The following is a 25091-nucleotide window of genomic DNA, read 5'->3' on the forward strand; positions in this document are numbered from 1 at the left end:
ATTTTTCAAGATATAGTTCAGAAGACGTTTTGAAGCAGAAGCTAATAATTCATTGAGCAACATGCAGCCAGAAGTAATCACATCAAGAGAATGCAAATATACTATAGCGTTTCTTGGCAGTATACAGAGAAATTTTCTGTTTATTTCGTACCAAAAGGAGGCTGTAAATTTCACCCTTTCAGTGAACTAAAACGTAAATGTGTGACTACAGCCTCCCGTCGGGTAGACCGTTCGCCGGGTGCAAGTCTTTTTATTTGGCGCGACTTCGGCCACTTGCGCGTCGATGGGGATAAAATGATGATGATTAGAACAACGCAACACCCAGTCCCTGAGCGGAGAAAATATCCGATCCAGCCGGAAATCGAACCTGGTCTCTTAGGATTGACATTCTGTCATGCTGACCAATTTTTTTTCGTTGATCGAATTTGTTCTATATTGTTCCATTAAGTTTCGGATGTGCGGTCGCAAGAAATCTCCTTCTTCTTCTAATATTTCGGCTGTATAACGTCTAACCATCTTCAGAGTGAGCCGCAAGGCTGCCGCTCCAGTGCTCGCTTCATCCCTTTGTACTGTTGTACCGCGCAACTGCGCATGCGGCCACAGATGCAAATACGTCAGAGACGTTGGTCGGCGGCAGAGACGTGCATAATGCGCGAGTTGTATCTATGACTCCGCAGTAGATTAGATTAGATTAGATTAGATTAGATTAATACTTGTTCCATAGATCATGAATACGACACTTCGTAATGGTGTGGAACGTGTCAGGTTAATAAAAGATGTCTGTACAAGAAATTACATTACACAAAATATTGCATGACACTAATGATTAAGTTTTTTTTTTTTTTTTTTTTTTTTTTTACTTTATATCTAAAAATTCAGCCAATGAGTAGAAGGAGTTGTCATCTAGAAATTCTTTTAATTTATTTTTAAATGTTAGTTGGCTATCTGTCAGGCTTTTGATGCTGTTTGGTAGGTGCCCAAAGACTTTTGTGGCAGCATAATTTACCCCTTTCTGTGCCAAAGTCAGATTTAACCCTGCATAGTGAAGATCATCCTTTCTCCTGGTGTTATAGGTATGCACACTGCTATTACTTTTGAATTGGGTTGGATTATTATCATCAAATTTCATAAGGGAATATATATACTGTGAGGTTACTGTGAGGATCCCTAGATCCTTAAATAGTTGTCTGCAGGATGACCGTGGGTGGGCTCCAGCAATTATTCTGATTACACGTTTTTGTGCAATGAATACTTTTCTACTCAACGATGAATTACCCCAGAATATGATGCCATACGAAAGCAGTGAATGAAAGTAGGCATAGTAAGCTAATTTACTGAGATTCTTATCACCAAAATTTGCAATAACCCTAATAGCATACGTAGCTGAACTCAGACGTTTCAGCAGACCATCAATGTGTTGCTTCCAGTTTAACCTCTCATCAATGGACACACCTAAAAATTTTGAAAATTCTACCTTAGCTACAGACTTCTGTTCAAATTCTATATTTATTACTGGAGTTGTGCCATTTACTGTACGGAACTGTATATACTGTGTTTTATCAAAATTTAAAGAGAGTCCGTTTGCTGAGAACCACTTAATAATTTTGTGAAAAACATCATTTACAATTACATCACTTAGTTCTTGGTTTTTGGATGTTATTACTATACTTGTATCATCAGCAAAAAGAACTAACTTTGCATCTTCATCAATGTGGAATGGTAAGTCATTAATGTATATCAAGAACAGTAAAGGACCTAAGACCGAACCCTGTGGGACCCCGTGCTTGATAGCACCCCAGTTTGAGGAATCAGCTGTTTTAACATTACACGAACCACTTATTTCAACTTTCTGCATTCTTCCAGTTAAGTATGAATTAAACCATTTGTGCACTGCCCCACTCAAACCATAATGATTTAGCTTATCTAAAAGAATTCCATGATTTACACAATCAAAGGCCTTTGAGAGATCACAAAAAATACCAATGGGTGATGTCCGGTTATTCAGAGCATTTAATATTTGATCAGTGAAAGCATATATAGCATTTTCTGTTGAAAAGCCTTTCTGAAAACCAAACTGACATTTTGTTAGTACTTTATTTTTACAAATATGGGAGGCTACTCTTGAATACATTACTTTCTCAAAAATTTTTGATAGAGCTGTCAGAAGAGAGATTGGGCGGTAGTTGTTGACATCCGACATATCACCCTTTTTATGCAATGGTTTTACAATGGCATATTTCAGTCTATCAGGGAAAACACCCTGCTCCAAAGAGCTATTACATACGTGGCTGAGAATTCTACTTATCTGTGGGGAACAAGCTTTAAGTACTTTGCTGGAAATGCCATCAATTCCGTAAGAGCTTTTACTTTTCAGTGAGTTTATTATTTTACTGATTTCAGAGGGAGAGGTTGGTGGAATTACAGCTGTTTCAAACTGTGCAGGTATGGCCTCTTCTATTAATAGCCTTGCCTCTTCTAGTGAAGATCTAGATCCTATTTTCTCCACAACATTTAAAAAATGATTATTCAAAATATTTTCAATTTCTGATTGTTTGTTAGTGCACTTGTCATTCAATTTTATTGCACTAAAGTCTTCCTGTGCTCTTGGTTGCCCTGTTTCCCTTTCAATAATATTCCAAATTGCTTTAATTTTATTATCAGAGTTACTGATCTCAGACATGATACACATGCTTCTGGACTTTTTAATAACTTTTCTTAGTACCGCACAATAGTTTTTATAATATTGAACAATTTCGGGGTCAGTACTCCATCTTGCTGTTAGATACAGTTCTCTTTTGCGGTTGCAAGATATTCTTATTCCTTTAGTTAGCCAAGGTTTTTTATATGTTTTCTTGGAATTATGTTTAACTATTTTCTTGGGAAAACAATTTTCAAATACCCTTAAAAATGTATTGTGAAATAAGTTATATTTCAAGTTTGCATCCCAGTCTAGCTGCTGTAGGCTTTCCCTAAAGTTTGCAATATTTATATTGTTAATTGAACGCACTGCTTTGAAAGTCTGATTTATTATACTGCATGGAGCTATGTCATGTACTGTAACAAGCTGTGCACTATGATCTGAAAGACCATTCTCAACAGGATAAGCATTTATGTCCTTAAACTTATCTTGGTCTATAAAAAAGTTATCTATCAATGTACTGCTGTTCTTTGTTATCCGAGTAGGAAAATCAATGACGGAGCTCAAATTGAAAGAACTGAGTAATACTAAAAGGTCATTCTTCCTATTACACTCTTTCAGGGAATCAACATTGAAATCCCCACAAATGATAATTTGCTTCGATCTGTGTTGCTTCGATCTGTGTTGGCATATCGATATATCATTGTGAGCTGCACTGTGACGACGACTTTGCGAGTTTATTACAGCAAGTGCCGGATTCCATGATTTATCAAGATTGAAACCACTATCTCTATTAATTAAATTCGTCGTCAAGCGAATTTCAATTGCCTCCTTCACTATCGAATCCCAAAAGGATGATGTAGTTGCCAAAATTTCGACGTTGCCATACAACATACTGTGACCATTATCAATACAGTGCTCTGCCACTGCCGACTTGTTAGGTTGTAAAACTCGTGTATACCTTCGGTGTTTTGTACATCTTTCTTGGACAGTGCGAGTTGTTTGTCCGATGTAAGAAAGGCCACATTCACATGGAATTTTGTAAACTCCAGATTTTCGGAGCAGCAAATCATCTTTGACGGAACCCACGAGTGCAGGTGTCGTGGGTGGAGGACGAAAAATCACTTTTACTTGTGTCTGCCGAGAATGCGTCCTATTTTTGATGAGAGACTACCCACATATGGCAGAAAGGCCATCGATTTAAAGGTTTCTTCATCTTCTTCTGCTTTCTTTGTGACATCTTTCGGTTTCATTTTCAGCGCCCTCTGTGTTTGTTGTGGAGAGTACCCATTGCCTTCAAACACTCTTTGTAAGTGGGAAAGTTCCTTTTGCAGACTGCTTTCGTCAGAAATAATATGCGATCTGTCAGTCAAAGTTCGGAAAACAGTCATTGTCTGGGCATGATGGTGACAGCTATTTGCACGTAAATACAGATCGGTGTGCGTCGGCTTACTACACACTTCATGTCCCAAAGTGCCATCCTCTCTGCGCCGAACCAAAACATCCAAGAATGGAAGGCATCCCTCCTTTTCAATTTCCATTGTGAACTGTATTTTATCGTGGAGGGAGTTCAGATGTCTTAAGAAGTCTTGCAAGTTGTCTTCACCATGAAGCCAAACTACAAAATATTCAGTATGTGTACTGTCCCCATGGTAGTACAATGATTGAACTATGCTCGTCGACAAGTGAAGTTTGATACGTAAGTTACATTAGCAGTAATTATTTGATGTGAAAATCAAGAATACTTGCTACAGTAAACTTTTATTGCTCTATATCCTTTTCCAAAACATATTGGTACACATTTTTGGTTAATAATACAGACACGGATTTACCCTAGTTTTCTGAATATTTCTATGTATTTTTGATATTCAATACAGGTCACTCAGAAACTTTAGAATTTGGCACTTTACCCGCATCTCGTGGTCGTGCGGTAGCGTTCTCGCTTCCCGCTCCCGGGTTCCCGGGTTCGATTCCCAGCGGGGTTAGGGATTTTCTCTGCCTCGTGATGGCTGGGTATTGTGTGTTGTCCTTAGGTTAGTTAGGTTTAAGTAGTTCTAAGTTCTAGGGGACTGATGACCATAGATGTTAAGTCCCATAGTGCTCAGAGCCATTTGAACCATTGAACCATGGCACTTTGGCTGTTACGTTAGAGGGGTCAGAAAGCACAACGGCGATAGTTCCATTATCTTGGACTTTTTAATTTCCCACCATTTTAAACAGCGTAACTGGGCTTGTTAGCAATATGGAAATATTTTTAAATTTACTGCCACTTTCGTCTTTGATATTTTTTAATTTCTCATCATTCCATCCTGCATTCTGGATTTTCCTGTCGCCGCCATCTTGAATATTTCGGTGACTGCAGTGCTATCTCTCAATGGCCATTTGAACTGTGTGCCGGAAACCACATGGCCATACTAAATTTTATACGGAGAAAATTTTACATATGGATATTGCTTTAGGTGTTGCAGAAGGACATGGATATAGTGGAATCTCTAAAGATGCTGATGGGTTCATCACTCTACGCATACCAGGTCGCACTCTTCTGTCTGCTCGGCCAAAGGATCATCAATCAGGTCAGTGATCATGACCTCAAACCAATAAATAGCTGTGAGAGATGTAGCATACAGAAGTAGTTAGCAATGTTGCTCTACATTGTCTAATATTTCTGATTTCTTATCTAGGCTCATCTTGAGTGTAAAGCGGTGTTATTCACCATAGCCATGGTTGTAAAAGCTGTTACACCTGGGGAGAACAATCAGTGTGGATTAAGGTTGGAGTTTATGTAGAACAGAGTGTGAGCGGATAGTCATTGAGGTTGCAGAGAGAAGTTGTAATCCCATGCTCTCTGGCCTCCCTTGTGTGAGTCGAAAGGAGAATATTCGTAGAGCTCAGAACATCAAAAAATGTCAGACGAATTGGAAACGTGAAGCTAAAGCCCAAATTCCTCGTTGCACACAAAGCATATAATGTCATCAAACGACGATTCCAATCGGAACCCTTGGAAAAAATCGAAGTAGTTTGAGACCTGGTGGTAGTCAAAGGGAGGCAGGATTCGGTTACGATTGTGGACGGGGCCGTAATCAGTTATTGGTTGTCTTTTACAATTACACACAATTTATTTTAAACCAGTAATTCCAGACTCGACAATAAATAAAAAATACCACACATTATAAATGAAGGAATAAAAAACAGTGTAAATAATAGCGTGAGTTACAATTTCGCAAATCACCATTAAATACAGATACAACAGATAATGTTTTAAAAGCAAGCCACTGTGATCTGGACAGAATGCCTTACACGCCAGGAATGGCAATAAATTGAGAATTGTTTAAAATTCGTTGCAAGTTACAAATTACAGCTATTGAAATACACTCCTGGAAATGGAAAAAAGAACACATTGACACCGGTGTGTCAGACCCACCATACTTGCTCCGGACACTGCGAGAGGGCTGTACAACCAATGATCACACGCATGGCACAGCGGACACACCAGGAACCGCGGTGTTGGCCGTCGAATGGCGTTAGCTGCGCAGCATTTGTGCACCGCCGCCGTCAGTGTCAGCCAGTTTGCCGTGGCATACGGAGCTCCATCGCAGTCTTTAACACTGGTAGCATGCCGCGACAGCGTGGACGTGAACCGCATGTGCAGTTGACGGACTTTGAGCGAGGGTGTATAGTGGGCATGCGGGAGGCCGGGTGGACGTACCGCCGAATTGCTCAACACGTGGGGCGTGAGGTCTCCACAGTACATCGATGTTGTCGCCAGTGGTCGGCGGAAGGTGCACGTGCCCGTCGACCTGGGACCGGACCGCAGCGACGCACGGATGCACGCCAAGACCGTAGGATCCTACACAGTGCCGTAGGGGACTGCACCGCCACTTCCCAGCAAATTAGGGACACTGTTGCTCCTGGGGTATCGGCGAGGACCATTCGCAACCGTCTCCATGAAGCTAGGCTACGGTCCCGCACACCGTTAGGCCGTCTTCCCCTCACGCCCCAACATCGTGCAGCCCGCCTCCAGTGGTGTCGCGACAGGCTTGAATGGAGGGACGAATGGAGACGTGTCGTCTTCAGCGATGAGAGTCGCTTCTGCCTTGGTGCCAATGATGGTCGTATGCGTGTTTGGCGCCGTGCAGGTGAGCGCCACAATCAGGACTGCACACAGGGCCAACACCCGGCATAATGGTGTGGGGAGCGATCTCCTACATTGGCCGTACACCTCTGGTGATTGTCGAGGGGAAACTGAATAGTGCACGGTACATCCAAACCGTCATCGAACCCATCGTTCTACCATTCCTAGACCGGCAAGGGAACTTGCTGTTCCAACAGGACAATGCACGTCCGCATGTATCCCGTGCCACCCAACGTACTCTAGAAGGTGTAAGTCAACTACCCTGGCCAGCAAGATCTCCGGATCTGTCCCCCATTGAGCATGTTTGGGACTGGATGAAGCGTCGTCTCACGCGGTCTGCACGTCCAGCACGAACGCTGGTCCAACTGAGGCGCCAGGTGGAAATGGCATGGCAAGCCGTTCCACAGGACTACATCCAGCATCTCTACGATCGTCTCCATGGGAGAATAGCAGCCTGCATTGCTGCGAAAGGTGGATATACAGTGTACTAGTGCCGACATTGTGCATGCTCTGTTGCCTGTGTCTATGTGCCTGTGGTTCTGTCAGTGTGATCATGTGATGTATCTGACCCCAGGAATGTGTCAATAAAGTTTCCCCTTCCTGGGACAATGAATTCACGGTGTTCGTATTTCAATTTCCAGGAGTGTATTAAAGGCAAGTAGCCACAAACACAGCAGATGGCATCAGGCGCCAGGAATGGCAGTAAATAAGGTTTTAAAAGCTTACTGCGTAAATATAAATACCAAATTAGAATTTTAAGGCAAGCGACCACAATCACGGCTGAAGGCCTTACACGCCAGGAATGGCAATAATATAAAAAAGTATTTTGAAACCTGCTGTAAAACAGAAAATACAATAGCAAAAGTTAATTAAGAAACAAGAAACTGATTCTGACGGTGCTCCAGGAATCGACCTCTGAGAAAGTCCGGCAACAAACACTTCCGCGGACGATGAGACAGGCAGCCAAGAGTTGCATTCACTTCACAAAATCGTAGCTCAGACTTGTGGCAGTCTAACAAATGACTAATGATAATCTTCCTGAAGGTACTTGATGTCCGATAAACCAAATGCAACGATAGAACAATACGCCAAAGCCGGAACCGGTTGTCTGCACTACGTCACCAGAATACTGTGTTTAGAGCGTCCAGAACAAGAAAGGAACCACTACCACCAGAGTAGAAGAACCACCCCTGCTCTTCGCCTCGGCTACACCACGAGCAGCAACAAGAATCCAAGTCACTGGAGAATCGCGAGATATCACAATGGTGGAGGTTTCTCTACTGGTATAGAAATGCACTCACCTTAAAGCTTGCTGGATCCGGTTTTCGACGAGATCGTGCACCATCGTGACCACAGCGCTTCCATCCGGCAGTCCATGCGTGTCGCCAACGGTCCTGGCGTGTTCTGGCACTACGCGGACCTGGCTCTTCCTGAGACCCCTACCGAACTCTCATACTCACACGACCCGGAAAAACAACGACGTCGCCCCAAAGATAGGGCAGCAGTTACCACAGATCGACAACCGCCGCTGCTGCCACTAGCGGACAGACAACGCGTGCGAAACCGAGTGGCGCCGGTCAACATGAGAAGAAGACAAACAACAGCAACCATGCCAACTAAACGATACCATCTGGCCTCCAACAGAGGGCAGAAACCTACAAACGGCACCAACACGAACCGAAGCAGGGCTCATAGTTATTTCCAAATCCTTTGGGTGAATATAGCGAATCTCTATTCGAAGAAGACTGCGCGTCCAGTTTGATCTCATCATAGTATGTCTTGCACAGCCATCATAAGAATGAGATAAGACAGGTTAGGGCCTGTACAGAAGCATATAGACGGCCACTTTTCCCTCGACCAATATGCTAGTCGAATAGGCCTGAAAACCGGTAAGCTTGGTAAGACATATTCTCAGTGTGCAGAGGCTCACGGAGTGTATACGTAGATGTAGAGGAAGCCACAATCAGGAAAGACGATAACTGAGACCTGCTTACTTCCATCACAGTATATTCTGAGAAAAATGGTGGTCTTGTCTAAAGTCTGATCATATGATGATTTACCTGCCTCTGATGTAGAGTCGCTAAAGCGGGCCTGTGCCATAACGCTCAACTTGGAGGTAAGACGGCTCGAATCCTTGCGGTCGATGGAATTTTCACTGCGAGGATATCACAGGCAAGGAGGGAAAATTTGGTGCTGTTAACGTTCGTGATCACCAGTACTTGCGCCAATGTCTTGGTGCTGCACAGATCCGTGTGAGGCCTTGCCTTTTCAAGGAGAAGGAGAAGTTCGTTTGGTTTCCGTGACTACAGACATGCTGAACTCGTTTCTTCAAATTTATGAGGCTAGCACAATACACTTCGTGGTTCATAGTTGCACCATGAGGGAAGACATCCAACAGAATAACTCCTTCAAAGTTCCAGAAGTACGTCGCCATGATTTCTCCGGATGAGTGACCAGCTTTGAACTTTTTCTTCGAAGGAAAGATGATGGGTCACCATTCGATGATTTGCCGCTTTGTTTCTAGTTCGTAGTAATGAATTCATGTTTCATTGTCTGTGAATATATTCGCAAAATACTGTCACGATCTGACTCGTAACGCTCAAGCAATTCCGTACAGATGGTCCTTCGTTGCACTTTATATTCTACTTATAGGCAATGAGGAACCCAGCGGACCCAAGTCCTTGAGTACCCAAACTGGTTGACGAGTGTGTCTGTATTACCAACAGAGACATCCAGCTATGCAGCGAGGTGTTAGATTGCTATCCGTGGATCACCACGAGTAAAAGTGTCTGCGCGTTTGAACTCTGCAGGGGTCACAACTGTGTGCGGTTAGCCACCACGCGGGTCATCAATAGGTTTGCGCGGCCTTGTAACGAAGAGACATACGCTTCGCCCAACAACTCACTGTGCTTTTGTTCACTGCCGAGGCTCCTTAGACATGCTGCAAGCGCTTATGAATATCCGCAATGATCTGCTTTTTCCGCCAAGAGAAACTCAATGTCAGGCCTCTGCTTGGGACGCAACTCCGTTACAGACGTAATTTTTGAAGCCTGTGTACAGCACTGCCATACATCGGAACTTCATGAACCTATAGGGGCTCAAGCGGGAATATCCTACGATGATCCACATTTTTCAACCTAAATTGGCCGAGAAAAAATAATGGTTGCATTATGTATTGAACGCCTGCGGTTGAATTTGCTTCGTCCAGTCTTAGAGTATTGTTTGTCAGTATGGGACCATTAGCAGTTGGGTCTGATTCAAGACATTGAGAATGTCCAAAGAAGAGCGGCAAGATTCTCTACTGGTACATGCATCCATCGCGAGAGCATTACAGCAGACCGGAGTGGCCGTACGGTTCTAGGCGCTACAGTCTGGAGCCAAGCGACCGCTCCGGTCGCAGGTTCGAATCCTGCCTCGGGCATGGATGTGTGTCATGTCCTTAGGTTCGTTAGGTTTAATTAGTTCTAAGTTATAGGCGACTGATGACCTCAGAAGTTAAGTAGCATAGTGCTCAGAGCCATTTTGAAGAGCATTACAAATCTCACAGAAAGTTTGAAGTGGGACATACTTGCAGATAGACGACGCACTAAAATGGAAGGGGCTGCTCACTAAATTCCAAAATCCTAACTTCGCCGAGGATGTAGAGTATACATTATTACCACCAAGTTTCAAGTCGCGCAATGATCAACTTTTAAATATAAGGGAAATAAGAGCTAGTACTGAGACGTTCGGACACTCGTTTTTCCGTTTTACCCTCGCGCGATTCGCGTGTGGAACAGTCATTGGGGGGGGGGGGGGGGAGGGGGGGGAATATGACTTTGGCGCGAATAGTGCCCCTCACGACACACACTGCTTGGTGGATAGCGGAGTATATATGTAGATGTATAGTTAATGGTGACCAGCAGTGATCAGATTAAGGCTAAATACATTACAAGTCGCTTAATAATGTCATTATTATTATTATTACTATTATTATTGTACTTTTACTGCTAAGTCTTTGATAACTAGCGGCTACTTCTATGAAATTGTCTGTTTTACGTTCTCGGCCTAAGATAAACGGATAATTTCTTGATTTAGCTAGTTGCAAAGCCACACTAATTCTCATTCCACCACCTATAGATTAGTCTTAAAAAATAATTACATTATTCGACTGAAAAAATCTGTAGTTACTCGTATATTGCACTAAATAAAATAGATTTAGATGTTAACTATATGAAAAAATGCTCTCCTCTTTGCGAGCTATCGTTTGTTTAGGAGATATGAGGGATGATGATGTGAATATTTCGTACTAGCTCGCGCACGGTCAGAAGTGAATATGCTATATAAGGTCTATCTCTTCGAGATTGGGGCCAGACATTGATCTCTTCCCAATATACACTCTAATGTGTACCAAACGTAAATTCATAGAGATCCTTATTTTTTCGGTGACATTATTCGTATTTCGTGCAGTGATGTACATAATCCCTAAATATTATGATAACTATGACCTTTAACGAAAAGATAGGCAATTCATCATGAAGCTGATATACGAGGCTACAAGTGACCAAAGAATCTAAATTTTTCTAAGAATTATTTCTGTATAAACGTTTGAGAAAGAATAGCCGGCGTGAGCTTTCTTTCTGTGGGCACCCTAACGGTTTCTAGTGACTGATCGCTAATACGTGCTCGAACAGCAGAGAGTCTTTCCGCCTATTTGTGTACTGTCTGCTACATAAAGTTAGCTGACAATCAACTGGCAGTCCCTGCACCAAGTGTCGATAATCTGCAGTCCCTTCTGTATTTCACTACATTGTTCACGGCATTGCAACTTTCCAGCTTATACAGTGTTATCAGCGAACAGACTCACGAATGTTTAGACATTATTCGCCTGAACACTGATTTGGTCCTACAATACAGTGAGTTGAAAAAAGTCACTGGGTACCTCCGAATATCGTCTCGGATATCTTGGCCGGCGCAGTGTAGCAACTCGACGTGATATGGACTCAAAGAGTCATTGAAAGCCCCAGGCAGAAATATCCAGCCACGTTTGCCGTCCATAATTGCTAAAGTGTTGCGGGTGTATAGTTTTTAGGCTTTTTTGCATGAATTGACCTCTCGATTATGCCACATAAGTGTTCGATGGGATTCATGTCGGGCGATCTGGGAACCAAATCATTCGCTCGAATTGTCCACAATGTTCTTCAAGCCAATCGCGAACAATTAAATGACATCGTTGTTTGGGAAGATGAAGTCCATCAGTTGCTGCAAATGGTCTGCAAGTAACCGAACATAAACATTCCAGTCAATGATCGGTTCAGTTGGACAAGAGAACCCAGAACATTCCATGTAAACACAGTTTGAAAAATTACCTTGCAAAGTGTCTCGTTGACAGCTTGGGTACATGACTTCGTGGAGTCCGTACCACACTCGCATCCTACCATCTGCTCTTGCCAACTGAAAGGAGGACTTATCTGACGAGCCCATTGTTCTCCAATAGGCTAAAGTCGAACTGTTATGTTCACGAGCTCAGGAGAGACGTTGCTGGCGATGTGCTGTTAGCAAAGGCACTCGCGTCGGTCATCTGCTGCTATAGCCCATTAATGCCAAATTTGGAAGCACTAATAGGTTCATCGTAGTCCCACATTGATTTCTGCTGTTATTTCACGCAGTGTTGCTCATCTGTTAGCACTGCCAACGCAAACGCCGCTGCTCTCGGTCGTTAAGTGAATGCAATGAGTGCCACTGCTTTCTCCGTGGTGAGAGGTGACGCCCGAAATTTGGTACTTCGGCACACTCTTGTCACTATGGTTCTCAGAATATCAAATTCCCCAACGATTTCCGAAATGGACTGTCCCATGCGTCTAGCTCCAACTAACATTCCGCGCTGAACGTCTGTCGATTCCCGCCCGTGCGGTCATAATCAGTCATAATATTTTCACATAAATTAACGACAGCTCCGACAGTGCACTGCCCTTTTAAATCTTGTGTACTCGATACCGCCACCATATATGACTTCTGTCGCCTCAATGGACATAATCTCGTAATTTGTTCACTAAGCAATAGTACGAAACTGTATCGACATCACGTATGGGATTCATCTCCTATCCATGTCTTCTGGCGATATGCTTCTCAGCATTGCACCTGTACTGATGGTGCTGCAGTTTCAATCCAAATTTTCCTCAAAGATGTGATTGGTCACTGCTTAGCTAGATGCAAAGCACATCTGCCTGTTGTTCTGAAACACAGGTTCATTGCCAGCGTAATAGGACAAAGATGTACGCCGCCATAACCATAATGCTCTGTGTTACAGAGCGAGCAGCTGATGCGCTCGGCCTTCGGCGGTGGCTGGCCGGATGGCGACATCCGCTGCTGGCGCCTGCTGTACATGCTGTGCCTCAGCACCTCGAGGGCTCTCAGTCTCAAGATCTGCGGAATCTACACGCTCTCCAGGATGACTCTGCTGCAGGTGTGTATCAACCGGGTTCACTTCACGACGCTACGAGCGCAGGAGGTTGGTCAGTAACTGTGCTGCAGCGACTGCACCATGCTTGTCCCCTAAAGTAACCAAAGCTTACTAACATGATAAAAATGTTATTAAATTTTTTACATTTTTTGACATAACAACGTACTAGAATTATGATTTTTAATCCAGTATTTGACCACATTATGTATAAAGTTCTTCGACGATGACAGGTTCCAGTCAGTAATGACCATCTTCAGATCTACAATATAAAAAAATATACAACTAGTGGGCAGTCTATCTTTTAAAATAATACAATATTACCTATCACGATATACTCTGATACAAACTGAGAATGTACAGATAACATAAGGTAAAACGTACGTGTTCTACATCATGTCCTTACGTGATAAAGCCATAATGGCATCAACACATGTAAATACACTCACCAAAAAGTGTCAAAACCTATTACCTTTATATATTTCCTTTAAATAATTTTATATCTTACTGTATTCGTCATTTATTTTACTACAGTTGGTTTTGGTAGTGATTATCAAAATTTTAAAGTCTGGCATATGTATTTTCATCATAGTATGGTTCTTAGGTAAATGAAAAATACATCTAGGCCCACAGTAGTGACAGCTATAAAGCATATAGGTATAGAAGACTATTTTTAATTATCTCAAAAATTTCATCCACTGGGTTGTTGCTTTAAATATTGGTAATATGAAAAGAAGCAAATCTAGCTCCTTATGGAATGGTAATTTGTCTGATGGCTCAGCTATATCTCATAACAATTTGACCCGATAATGTTTATGACCCTTCCCCCCCCCCCCCCCCTTATGAACCGTGGACCTTGCCGTTGGTGGGGAGGCTTGCGTGCCTCAGCGATGCAGATAGCCGTACCGTAGGTACAACCACAACGGAGGGGCAGCAGCCTTTTCAGTAGTTGCAAGGGCAACAGTCTGGATGATTGACTGATATAGCCTTGTAACAATAACCAAAACGGCCTTGCTGTGTTGGTACTGCGAACGGCTGAAAGCAAGGAGAAACTACAGCCGTAATTTTTCCCGAGGGCATGCAGCTTTACTGTATGATTAAATGATGATGGCGTCCTCTTGGGTAAAATATTCCGGAGGTAAAATGTCCCCCTTTCGGATCTTCGAGCGGGGACTACTCAAGAGGATGTCGTTATCAGGAAAAAGAAAACTGGCGTTCTACGGATCGGAGCGTGGAAAGTCAGATCCCTTAATTGGGCAGGTAGGTTAGAAAATTTAAAAAGGGAAATGGATAGGTTAAGGTTAGATATAGCGGGAATTAGTGAAGTTCGGTGGCAGGAGGAACAAGACTTCTGGTCAGGTGACTACAGGGTTATAAACACAAAATCAAATAGGGGTAATGCAGGAGTAGGTTTAATAATGAATAGGAAAATAGGAATGCGTGTAAGGTACTACAAACAGCATAGTGAACGCATTATTGTGGCCAAGATAGATACGAAGCGCACACCTACTACAGTAGTACAAGTTTATATGCCAACTAGCTCTGCAGATGACGAAGAAATTGAAGAAATGTATGATGAAATAAAAGCAATTATTCAGATAGTGAAAGGAGACGAAAATTTAATAGTCGTGGGTGACTGGAATTCGAGTGTAGGAAAAGGGAGAGAAGGAAACGTAGTAGGTGACTATGGATTGGGTCTAAGAAATGAAAGAGGAAGCCCCCCTGGTAGAATTTTGAACAGAGCACAACTTAATCATAGGTAACACTTGGTTTAAGAATCATGAAAGAAGGTTGTATACATGGAAGCACCATGGAGATACTAAAAGGTATCAGATAGATTATATAATGGTAAGACAAAGATTTAGGAACCAGGTTTTAAATTGTAAGACTTTACGTTTCCAGGGGCAGATGTGGACTCTGACCACAATCTATTGGTTATGAGCTGTAGATTAAAACTGAAGAAACTGCAAAAAGGTGGGAATTTAAGGAGATGGGACCTGGATAAACTGAAAGAACCAGAGGTTGTACAGAGTTTCAGGGAGAGTGTAAGGGAACAATTGACAGGACTGGGGGAAAGAAATACAGTAGAAGAAGAATGGGTAGCTTTGAGGGATGAAGTAGTAAAGGCAGCAGAGGATCAAGTAGGTAAAAAGTCGAGGGCTAGTAGAAACCCTTGGGTAACAGAAGAAATATTGAATTTAATTGATGAAAGGAGAAAATATAAAAATGCAGTCAATGAAGCAGGCAAAAAGGAATACAAACGTCTCAAAAATGATATCGACAGGCAGTGCAAAATGGCTAAGCAGGGATTGCTAGAGGACAAACGAAAGGATGTAGAGGCTTATCTCACTAGGGGTAAGATAGATACTGCCTACAGGAAAATTAAAGAGACCTTTGGAGATAAGAGAACCACTTGTATGAACATCAATAGCTCAGATGGAAACCCAGTTCTAAGTGAAGAAGGGAAAGCAGAAAGGTAGAAGGAGTATATAGAGGGTCTATACAAGGGCGATGAACTTGAGGACAATATTATGGAAATGGAAGAGGATGTAGATGAAGATGAAATGGGAGATACGATACTGCCTGAAGAGTTTGACAGGGCATTGAAAGACCTGAGTCGAAACAAGGCCCTGGGAGTAGACAACATTCTATTGGAACTACTGACGGCCTTGGGAGAGCCAGTCCTGACAAAAATCTACCATCCGGTGAGCAAGATGTATGAAACGGGCGAAATACCCTCAGACTTCAAGAAGAATATAATAATTCCAATCCCAAAGAAAGCAGGTGTTGACACATGTGAAAATTACCGAACAATCAGTTTAATAAGCCACAGCTGCAAAATACTAACACGAATTCTTTATAGACGAATGGAAAAACTAGTAGAAGCCGACCTCGGGGAAGATCAGTTTGGATTCCGTAGAAATACTGGAACACGTGAGGCAATACTGACCTTACGACTTATCTTAGAAGAAAGATTAAGGAAAGGCAAACCTACGTTTCTAGCATTTGTAGACTTAGAGAAAGCTTTTGACAATGTTGACTGGAATAGTCTCTTTCAAATTCTAAAGGTGGTAGGGGTAAAATACAGGGAGGGAAAGGCTATTTACAATTTGTACAGAAACCAGATGGCAGTTATAAAAGTCGACGGACATGAAAGGGAAGCAGTGGTTGGGAAGGGAGTAAGATAGGGTTGTAGCCTCTCCCCGATGTTATTCAATCTGTATGTTGAACAAGCAGTAAAGGAAACAAAAGAAAAATTCGGAGTAGGTATTAAAATCCATGGACAAGAAATAAAAACTTTGAGGTTCGCCGATGACATCGTAAGGACTTGGAAGAGCAGTTGAACGGAATGGACAGTGTCTTGAAAGGAGGATATAAGATTAACATCAACAAAAGCAAAACGAGGAAAATGGAATATAGTCGAATTAAGTCGGGTGATGCTGAGGGAATTAGATTATCAAACGAGACACTTAAAGTAGTAAAGAGGTTTTGCTATTTGGGGAGCAAAATAACTGATGATGGTCGAAGTGGAGAGGATATAAAATGTAGACTGGCAATGGCAAGGACAGCGTTTCTGAAGAAGAGAAATTTGTTAACATCGAGTATAGATTTAAGTGTCAGGAAGTCATTTCTGAAAGTATTTGTATGGAGTGTAGCCATGTATGGAAGTGAAACATGGACGATAAATAGTTTGGACAAGAAGAAAATAGAAGCTTTCGAAATATGGTGTTACAGAAGAATGCTGAAGATTGGATGGGTAGATCATGTAACTAATGAGGAAGTATTGAATAGGATTGGGGAGAAGAGAAGTTTGTGGCACAACTTGTCCAGAAGAAGGGATCGGTTGGTAAGACATGTTCTGAGCCACCAAGGGATCACCAATTTACACTCCTGGAAATGGAAAAAAGAACACATTGACACCGGTATGTCAGACCCACCATACTTGCTCCAGACACTGAGAGAGGGCTGTACAAGCAATGATCACACGCACGGCACAGCGGACACACCAGAAACCGCGGTGTTGGCCGTCGAATGGCGCTAGCTGCGCAGCATTTGTGCACCCCCGCCGTCAGTGTCAGCCAGTTTGCCGGAGCATACGGAGCTCCATCGCAGTATTTAACACTGGTAGCATGCCGCGACAGCGTGGACGTGAACCGTATGTGCAGTTGACGGACTTTGAGCGAGGGCATATAGTGGGCATGCGGAAGGCCGGGTGGACGTACCGCCGAATTGCTCAACACGTGGGGCGTGAGGTCTCCACAGTACATCGATGTTGTCGCCAGTGGTCGGCGGAAGGTGCACGTGCCCGTCGACTTGGGACCGGACCACAGCGACGCACGGATGCACGCCAAGACCGTAGGATCCTACGCAGTGCCGTAGGGGACCGCACCGCCACTTCCCAGCAAATTAGGGACACTGTTGCTCCTGGGGTATCGGCGAGGACCATTCGCAACCGTCTCCATGAAGCTGGGCTACGGTCCCGCATACCGAAAGGCCGTCTTCCGCTCACGCCCCAACATCGTGCAGCCCGCCTTCCAGTGGTGTCGCGACAGGCGTGAATGGACGGACGAATGGAGACGTGTCGTCTTCAGCGATGAGAGTCGCTTCTGCCTTGGTGCCAATGATGGTCGTATGCGTGTTTGGCGCCGTGCAGGTGAGCGCCACAATCAGGACTGCATACGACCGAGGCTCACAGGGCCAACACCCGCCATCATGGTGTGGGGAGCGATCTCCTACACTGGCCGTACACCTCTGGTGATCATCGAGGTGACACTGAATAGTGCACGGTACATCCAAACCGTCATCGTACCCATCGTTCTACCATTCCTAGACCGGCAAGGGAACTTGCTGTTCCAACAGGACAATGCACGTCCGCATGTATCCCGTGCCACCCAACGTGCTCTAGAAGGTGTAAGTCAACTACCCTGGCCAGCAAGATCTCCGGATCTGTCCCCCATTGAGCATGTTTGGGACTGGATGAAGCGTCGTCTCACGCGGTCTGCACGTCCAGCACGAATGCTGGTCCAACTGAGGCGCCAGGTAGAAATGGCATGGCAAGCCGTTCCACAGGACTACATCCAGCATCTCCACGATCGTCTCCATGGGAGAATAGCAGCCTGCGTTGCTGCGAAAGGTGGATATACACTGTACTAGTGCTGACATTGTGCATTCTCTGCTTCCTGTGTCTATGTGCCTGTGGTTCTGTCAGTGTGATCATGTGATGTATCTGACCCCAGGAATGTGTCAATAAAGTTTCCCCTTCCTGGGACAATGAATTCACTGTGTTCTTATTTCAATTTCCAGGAGTGTAGTATTGGAGGGTATCGTGGAGGGTAAAAATCGTAGAGGGAGACCAAGAGATGAATACACTAAGCAGATTCAGAAGGATGTAGGTTGCAGTAGGTACTGGGAGATGCTGAAGCTTGCGCAGGATAGAGTAAAATGGAGAGCTGCATCAAACCAGTCTGTGGACTGAAGACCACAACAACAACAACAATGTTTATGAAAAGTTTAATGCTTCTGTTGCAGTGTATATAACTGTTTAGAAGTTAAGTGTGACCTAGAGTGTTAATTGCATTAACAACTGCTCTTACTGGCACATTTTCTTTGTGTATTTTAAATTTGGCACTAGGTATTGGTGTCAACAGAGCCATTTTTTTCAGAGAGCCATTTTTCATCTGTGTCAAGCAAAAAATTAAAATTTTTATTCCTGTTTGGAATCTATTGGTATTAGAGGACTTCATCTCTCTCTACTCTAGTCTGTCTCTCTCCTGTGGATTTCCTACAGGTGTCACTGCATTCCCCATATCAGTCGCCATTGGTTTCTATTTTCCCACGCTTTCTCATCATCATCTACTGTTTCTCTTTTTCTAATGGTCGCCTTTATCCCAGCTAACTAGGCTATCTTCTTTCTTCCTCTTCTTCTTCTCTGAACATCGCACATTAAGATCTTCTTTGGCCCTTACCATCTGTCATTTGGATTATATATCCATACCAGGAAAGCTGCAGTTCTTCTGTAGGATATGCTTCCTTGAATCTGAGTCATTTCTTAATCGTGTTTCTTTCGTGGTCTCGCCGAGGTAATCTACACGATCCTACAAGTCCAATTCCACAAATGTTAGCTTCTTTCTTTTCCAGTAATAAGTTGTTTTGGGCTCTACAATACTGCTATAGAGCGCCTTCTGTACTTTGTAACTTATCTTAGATGACTACAACAGAGGTATGATTTCTGCATTGCTGTTTTCCCATTATCTAGCCGTTGCAGTATTTCTCAACTATTTCTTCTGTCTTCAGATAGGTTGCTGCCCAAATATTTACACTTTTTACATGTTCTGATTTACTGGCCAACAGCTAATATGCTACCTACACTTCTCTAGTGTACAGATATTCAGTCTTATGAAAATTTACTTCCATTCCCAATTTATCAACTACTTCTAATAATTTTCTTAGCATAAAGAACCATCCCCTTCTCTACCCATCCCTACGTGATTATACATGAAGAATGAGGTGTACATACATTAATCATTTGTTACCTGAATACCAATTCCTGCACATTTCCTACTCCACAAGTCTAAGGCGTTCTGGGTGTATATTTTTAAAAAAGGATGAGACAAACAGTGTCCTGCTTGAACCCTTCTGTAATTTTTAAAGACAGTGAGTAAATTTTAGTCCTCACTATGATTACATTGTCTGCAAACTTCTATATGTCATATATGTTTCTGTCAAAGGTCTTTTCAAGTCAGCTGCCCCTCAGGACTTCAATCTCGTTGCTATTATTTGCCTTAAAGTAAAAACGTTGTCATTGTAGGATCTGCTCTGCTGGAATCCCCTTTGCTCTTCAAAGTATTCCAGCATCCACTCTGTCGTATCTTTTACGACCTGACTACACAACCTACCAATCTAGTTTGTATCACTGATTCTACAATAATTTCAACATATATTCTTACAACCTTTCTTATTAACTGGACTTAGATTTGCCAAATTCCATTTCTTGGACATTTCTTCTCCCTCTAGTATGCAAGCATTAAAAAGCTTACTGAAACACTCCCAAAAGACACTGAGCACATTCTGCGCAAATTCTATTGCTATGTTTTCTGGTCCAGGAGATTTTTTGTTTTTCATTTATTTGACAAATCTTCCTCCTTATACTGTAGTTACTTCTTCTATATTTTCCAAAAATAATTCATGCAGTACTATGTCCTGATACCTGGTTCTCTCTACCGTGAGCAGTGACTTGAAATTATTTACCATTCTATAATGCCGATAACTGCTATATTTGTTCCTTACTTCACGTTTCTTCTTAAATTCTTCATTATTTTACAGGCTTTTGCTATCTTTCTAATCACATGGTTCTATCTACCTCTTCACATCTCTTTTCCCACATCTGATTTATCCTATGCATAAAATGTTTATAAGCTCCCTATTTATTTCCACATACACTCCTGGAAATTGAAATAAGGACACCGTGAATTCATTGTCGCAGGAAGGGGAAACTTTATTGACACATTCCTGGGGTCAGATACATCACATGATCACACTGACAGAACCACAGGCGCATAGACACAGGCAACAGAGCATGCACAATGTCGGCACTAGTACAGTGTATATCCACCTTTCGCAGCAACGCAGGCTGCTATTCTTCCATGGAGACGATCGCAGAGATGCTAGAAGTAGTCCGATGGAACGGCTTGCCATGCCATTTCCACCTGGCGCCTCAGTTGGACCAGCGTTCGTGCTGGACGTGCAGACTGCCTGAGACGACTCTTCATCCAGTCCCAAACATGCTCAATGGGGAACAGATCCGGAGATCTTGCTGGCCAGGGTAGTTGACTTACACCTTCTAGAGCACGTTGGGTGGCACGGGATACATGAGGACGTGCATTGTCCTGTTGGAACAGCAAGTTCCCTTGCCGGTCTAGGAATGGTAGAACGATGGGTTCCATGACGGTTTGGATGTACCGTGCACTATTCAGTGTCCCCTCGACGATACCAGAGGTGTATGGCCAGTGTAGGAGATCGCTCCCCACACCATGATGCCAGGTGTTGGCCCTGTGTGCCTCGGTCGTATGCAGTCCTGATTGTGGCGCTCACCTGCACGGCGCTAAACACGCATACGACCATCATTGGCACCAAGGCAGAAGTGACTCTCATCGCTGAAGACGACACGTCTCCATTCGTCCCTCCATTCACGCCTGTCGCGACACCACTGGAGGCGGGCTGCACGATGTTGGGGCGTGAGCGGAAGACGGCCTAACGGTGTGTGGGACCGTAGCCCAGCTTCATGGAGACGGTTGCGAATGGTCCTCGCCGATACCCCAGGAGCAACAGTGTCCCTAATTTGTTGTGAAGTGGCGGTGCAGTCCCCTACGGCACTGCGTAGGATCCTACGGTCTTGGCGTGCATCCGTGCGTCGCTGTGGTCCGGTCCCAGGTCGACGGGCACGTGCACCTTCCGCCGACCACTGGCGACAACATCGATGTACTGTGGAGACCTCACGCCCCACGTGTTGAGCAATTCGGCGGTACGTCCACCCGGCCTCCCGCATGCCCACTATACGCCCTCGCTCAGAGTCTGTCAACTGCACATACGGTTCACGTCCACGCTGTCGCGGCATGCTACCAGTGTTAAAGACTGCGATGGAGCTCCGTATGCTACGGCAAACTGGCTGACACTGACGGCGGAGATGCACAAATGCTGCGCAGCTAGCGCCATTCGACGGCCAACACCGCGGTTCCTGGTGTGTCTGCTGTGCCGTGCGTGTGATCATTGCTTGTACAGCCCTCTTGCAGTGTCCGGAGCAAGTATGGTGGGTCTGACACACCGGTGTCAATGTGTTCTTTTTTCCATTTCCAGGAGTGTACTTTCTGTCCTGCAGGTGTCTCGTCCTCGGTCGATTGTTATACTTTTTCTACTTCACCTTTACCTTTACCACTGTCCGCTGCTCTGAGAGTTGTGTTCTTTCTTCGCTTTGTTGATCCAGCGCTTTCTAGGCTGCCACATCAAAGCAACTTTTTCTTGAACATTTGCACCTCCATCAAAACTTTGCAGCTTGATGGATAGTTTCAATTTATAACGATATTTCAGACTCGCAACTCTGAGACAACTGACTTTATATTTAACAGCATACAAAATTTTAATAGAAGCACTATCTTCCTGACGTACTTCTTACCTCCATATTCCGGGCCTCTCCATACCCTTACGTGGTTCACCCTAAATCTAGAATGTATCTCTTGTATGATGTAATCCACAACTCTTCTCAGATCTCTTCAGTGACTCGGACATGTGTATTTATGCATCCACTTATGGGGAAGAAAACATTTAAAATTTTCGAATCATCCAAAAACGGTGTTATTTTAAACGAAATAGTTGAGTGCCTTTGAAATACATTGTATTTAACAATCAGTGACAAACATTTCCCTTTGCCTGGTGAGGTTTTTGAAGAATTGTGGAACAATTTACGTTAATGCTATTGCATATTACATGTGCCCACTTAACAACTCCTTTAGTAGTAATAGCATTGGAGATGATGTTATTAGCTTTGTCTGCTAACTTAAGTTGCTCAACTTCATTATCTTTAATTGTGCCAGTCGATAATTTACTGTGAGTAATAAATGCTTCGGCATGGGTTGTGTTAATTTACTAAGGAGAGAAAGTTTAAATCCTTTATTAGCGTTATAATTTCTGTTTTTGAAACAGTTGTGTTAGTTCTTTTGATGACTTCGTTTGGACCACCATCATCATAATGGGAAGTTTTTATATCTTTCTTTCTGGTATTTATTAACAGCCTATCAAGCACCTTCTTGTGCCTTTCAGTGATGATATTCTTTTGTTTCTGTATATAGCATCTATTTCCAAGCACAACTGAAATCAAACTGTAGAGAAGTCGCTAATTTACATTGTTACAGGTATTGGTCTTCATACAGTTTAAGGTTCAAAAATTCTCTTCACTATACAGATGTCTAATATAGTTCTTAACCAAGTTAATTTCACAGTGATGTGTGTCACATTGACTCTGATCCTAATATTTACTTTTATATAGTTTGGATTAACATTGTGCAATAGATGTAACTTCTAATATATGAAGAAAGAGATAAAAGCCTAATTTGCTCACTGTTGTAGTTAAAGATCTCTTTTCTTGCCAGCCCAAGAAGCTGATTAATTTCTTGTCATAGTGATGCTGATTTCCCAACTGTAGTACCAATTTTGAATCAAATCTCAGCATTAGTTGCACTTTTATTTTTATAAAATGAAAAGTGTTACTGGTACTGGCATTTTATTCAAACTCAGTACTATGGTTGAGGAACCTGCTCACTGTTCTAGACAAGAATTGAACTATCTCTTTCCCTGACATCAAGTTGCTGAAACAGAGCCAGCATTATTTCATGTTCACAACATATCACTATATTAAACTTTTCCACACATTCCACCATCCACAACAAAGCAGCATATGGCCAGTGTTAAACAGAGTCCACAAATTTACACTTATACATACAGATCTCCAACAATAAAAGGAAACCATAAAAGCATAGCAAGAAACGATGTGTATAGCCCTTCATTTGTTAATACAATACCACAATAGCTAATAAATAAGCTAAATAACCAGAAGCTAACTAGACTCTCAGTTAACAGTACTATAGGAGTTAAACATGTGAAAATTAAAATTGCTATATATTGGTGTAATGTCTAAGAAATTAGCTGGGTTCCAAAAAAAAAAAATTAAAAATCAACTTCATCACTACCAACAAATCAAGCTGGGAGCTTATTCACAATATAAAATCGACAAGCACAGATCTTAAAGACAACTGGCGTTAAAAAATTATCCACAGCCGATGTAATAAATATTATTTTGGCAAATATGGCAGAAATTTCAGAATTCCGTTAAAAAAAAAAAGTAGACTGCTACAGACTAGAAAAATGTAACAAATTATTACTAACAACACTTATTAAAGACACTTTGAAAACCGAAGGAAGACGAAAATTTTGCAAACCATGGTAAAAGTAAGAGAATCGATATAATGGAAGCAATGGAAACAGTCATCCATGATACAAGAGATGGACATAGTAGGGCCTATTCTTAATAGGTCAATTGTCCTTAAAATAAAAATCTTTTAGTAGTCTTAAGTCAGTTCAAATGTAATATATTCATGATGTGCCCGTGTGAAACAAATGATTAGCTAACCTCTATGTGTGACATCATTCTCGCAGAAAGAAGTTGAAGACAGTTCCAATCTACTGGGGTTCCAGGAGATTATCAAGCTAATGTAGCAACTGGATATCGCTTCCAGTGTTCATAATTGAGAATCCCTCCCAATTCCACACTCATAGCTATTACTGGCAATAGAAACCATGTTCTATAGTTTTTGGGGCTTCTCTCTTGTGAATGTAAGATGAGAAAACTCGAAACTTTATTACATCTCGACATGAAAGGTGTAATGTAATACAAGTATTTTTTTTTAAATTTCATTTAATTTCTGCTAGGAAACAGAAGTGGAGGTCAGTACCAGTAAAATACATGTTTGTAATGTTAGTATATGTTTACACATTTTATAACAGTTTAAGTGTTTCGTTTTACAGATACTGAACGTCTCGTACAGTCTGCTGAACTTCATATACCAGGCAAAGGCCGAGCAAAGCGTTGCTAAGCAGGAACTGTAACATTACCAAGAAGGAGGAAATCTGTAGGACCACATGAATGACATTGAGACTCCACAAGAGCAATTTTAGAGCATAAAATTCAGTAGTCATGAGTACTGCTGTATTTTCTCTTGTATGTAGACACATAGCACTATTTTGTGTAAAATTTTCAAAATCTGTAAACAGTCAACTTCATGTACAACGTAGATGATGTTATATTTACATTATGTAATAAATATTACAAGTTC

The 25091-nt window shown here is 42.6% G+C and overlaps 1 protein-coding gene across 1 annotated transcript in view; it reads left to right on the forward strand.

The window, feature by feature from the left end:
• Window positions 1-24864, forward strand: part of LOC126285086 (odorant receptor 83a-like) — a 64544-nt gene extending 39680 nt beyond the window's left edge. Inside the window, exons 5-7 of the mRNA XM_049984411.1 lie at window positions 5098-5211; window positions 13060-13215; window positions 24784-24864. Coding sequence (XP_049840368.1) covers window positions 5098-5211; window positions 13060-13215; window positions 24784-24864 — 351 coding nt within the window. The remainder of the gene's footprint in view (window positions 1-5097; window positions 5212-13059; window positions 13216-24783) is intronic.
• The last annotated feature ends 227 nt before the right edge of the window (window positions 24865-25091 follow it).

Source organism: Schistocerca gregaria, chromosome 8 (assembly GCF_023897955.1).
Source record: "Schistocerca gregaria isolate iqSchGreg1 chromosome 8, iqSchGreg1.2, whole genome shotgun sequence".
NCBI lineage: Eukaryota > Metazoa > Arthropoda > Insecta > Orthoptera > Acrididae > Schistocerca > Schistocerca gregaria.